General features: G+C 42.2%; 1 protein-coding gene across 1 annotated transcript; it reads right to left on the bottom strand.

The window, feature by feature from the left end:
* Positions 1 to 449: 449 nt before the first annotated feature.
* Positions 450 to 2,316, bottom strand: LOC125502811 (ADP-ribosylation factor-like protein 16). Its single transcript, XM_048662142.1, has 2 exons — positions 1,062 to 2,316; positions 450 to 1,012 (listed from the first exon to the last, which is right to left on the bottom strand). Exons 1-2 carry the CDS (start codon positions 1,225 to 1,227, stop codon positions 837 to 839), a joined length of 342 nt encoding a protein of 113 aa, XP_048518099.1. The 5' UTR covers positions 1,228 to 2,316; the 3' UTR covers positions 450 to 836.
* Positions 2,317 to 2,486: the final 170 nt, after the last annotated feature.

The raw sequence follows: 2,486 nt of genomic DNA, 5'->3' as shown, positions 1-2,486 counted from the left end.
CACGACACTGCTTAGAATGAAACAAAACACTTTTAATTAGTGCTTAGGTTGTTATTATCGTACTGTGTCGAGCCTGGAAAGTGTCAATATAGAATTTGGTTTAAACCGCTGGAATTTCCGTACAAAATTAACGATCAGTTAATGTAGGAATTGTGCAAAACCCCACGGCCAAAACACTGGTTGCAAAGCATCAATTCGCAGTCAATTACAGGATGGGTTTTGAATTGTGTGCACCTTAACTAGTGTCGTGCACGAAGGGATCGGCGCCACACTCAATCAACACACTTCAGGGTTTCCTTTGCAAAATCGAACTTTAAACACATCCTGATGTAGAAATTGTGCCGAACCCTTCGGGCGCACCGCGCAGTAACACAGTTCTGTTGCCGGGAAAACGCGACTTGCAAAAAATTAGTGACCTTTTTTTAGAATTAAATGTTAAAATTCCGGTCTCGGATATCCGAAAGCTTTAATCCGCTTTAATAAAGAAGTTAGGACTCATTAACAGATGAGTTAGAACTGATTAACGTAGGGAGCGGCAACAACTCAAAAGCGAAACTCAACCCACAAGTGCAGGTTTCGAGATCGCCAATTTCAAGCTGAACCCAGCTGATGAGAGCTAATAGGCTCGAAACCGGCCCTGGGGGTGCCTGAGGTTAGCGCACAGGCACACTTGCCTCTTTCAAAAGCGCATAACGGCTCTGATGATGCCGAAAGCTTTTCGTTGTTCAAGCGGCGAGTTATTGCGTTGCAATCAGTGCCGTGCCCGCAAAGCTCGGCACAACATTGCAACCAATTCGGATTTTCAGGCTCAGTTTACTGTTGGAGCTGTGCTCCAACTAGTTACCGTATTTGTATTCATCCTTTACCTTAGCTTTTCTGAGCAGCGGGTTTACCAGGACCGTATAAAGCAGAACTCCAGCCGCGGAAATCTGGCACAAATTGGACGCATCCACAACATACATGACTTTGCCCACATTAACAAAGTAGTTGGGCCACATGGGCGCTAAAGTACCTAAAAAATCACCTGGTTAAGTTTGACGGGTAAAGACCTGGTCGCTTACCTCCCACTTCCCGGATTGTGTACAGCTTGTCGGCCACCCTCAGACTAAGAATGTTGGTGCCAACGGTGGGTACCGATGTGGTGGTATTATCCACATAGTTGGGGCTTTGGAGCTTTTTTAACAGCAGGCTTTTGCCGGAACCTTCGGGACCGATGCAAAGCACCATTGCATTTTGCGCGCAACGAGTTGTTTGTTCGATACTACCGGTGGCAACCCGGCCAGGGGTGGAGGAAGTAAAAACACTCAGCCCTTTTCAACTATTTACTTATATCACAATAATTAATAAATTATATTACATATTGACAAGTAGAGTACCCACGGTGTTGGCTTGAATCTAGATTAAATGCTTTAGGTATAAAGGAAACCTTGCGGAAATTGATCTGGTGTAGGCCCTTAAAGCGCATGCAACGACCACTGGGCAGGAGTGAATTTTGCTGGCCAGTCTTTTTGCCACAGTGGTTTTTTGCACGCGATTTTCTCGCTTAAGAATGTGTCGGAAACAAATCTATTGAGTCTATAAGTGGTAAGTGAAAACAGCCGTCCAACGCCGCGCCACTTTCAGCAGTTGCCCCCCGAATTAAAAGAAAAAGTCCAACATCAAGTCAAGGGCACAGTAACAAGCCGATTCTAAGCCCCAGCTGGGGGCTTGTTGAAGTCCTAAAGACAAAAACAGTCTTTGATTGTTTCTTTGTACTTTTTTACACTTGTAACTACGAGCTTGTCAGTGTGCCCTATCAGAGCGAAATAAATGATAACATACATTACAACCCGATTTGTTAGTAAAATTCGCTATAAAGAGTTAGTACTTAAACAATAAAAAATAATAGTAACAACAATAAAGGCAGTATGAAAACATACTTACTATACATGTACATAAATCGGCATCAATGTACATGGGCGTGTTTGGGCAAGAGTATAAACTGACTGGATAACAAAACGGGGCTCCGAGGGACAACACTTGATCCTGAGACCTGCAGCCAATAATTACTCGTTAGCAAAAAAAACAGGTTTATGAGTAAAAAACACATTTTTATTCGAATGAATCGAAAACTGCCGATTTCTGATCAGAAGCAATGAGCATAAAGAAGCACTTTTCTTTAACATTCATTTCTGGTTGGACTCAAAACCGGAACAAAACTGTTTTTATTCTGGACCGGAACCGAAACCTAAACCCATTTTTTATATTTACACGCGCTCTGCGACCAAAACAATTTACACAATTCGCGAGTTCAACTACCGATGGTGCCGCTGCGATACATCAAATTACTCGTTGTCGAGTGACAGTTGAAACTTGTCATATTTGTTTATTTATTGGAGTTGATGACATTTATAACATAAAACAATACTTACACACTTTTCGATCTGTTTCCATTTCTTTAAAAGCTTGCAAAAGTTGATTAGAACAAAACAAATGTAAACACCAAT

This window comes from Dendroctonus ponderosae, unplaced genomic scaffold, assembly GCF_020466585.1.
Source record: "Dendroctonus ponderosae isolate FM_Combo_2020 unplaced genomic scaffold, Dpon_F_20191213v2 Dpon_F_20191213_10, whole genome shotgun sequence".
In the NCBI taxonomy this organism is placed as follows: Eukaryota; Metazoa; Arthropoda; class Insecta; order Coleoptera; family Curculionidae; genus Dendroctonus; species Dendroctonus ponderosae.
This window is presented reverse-complemented; position numbering and strand designations above follow the sequence as displayed.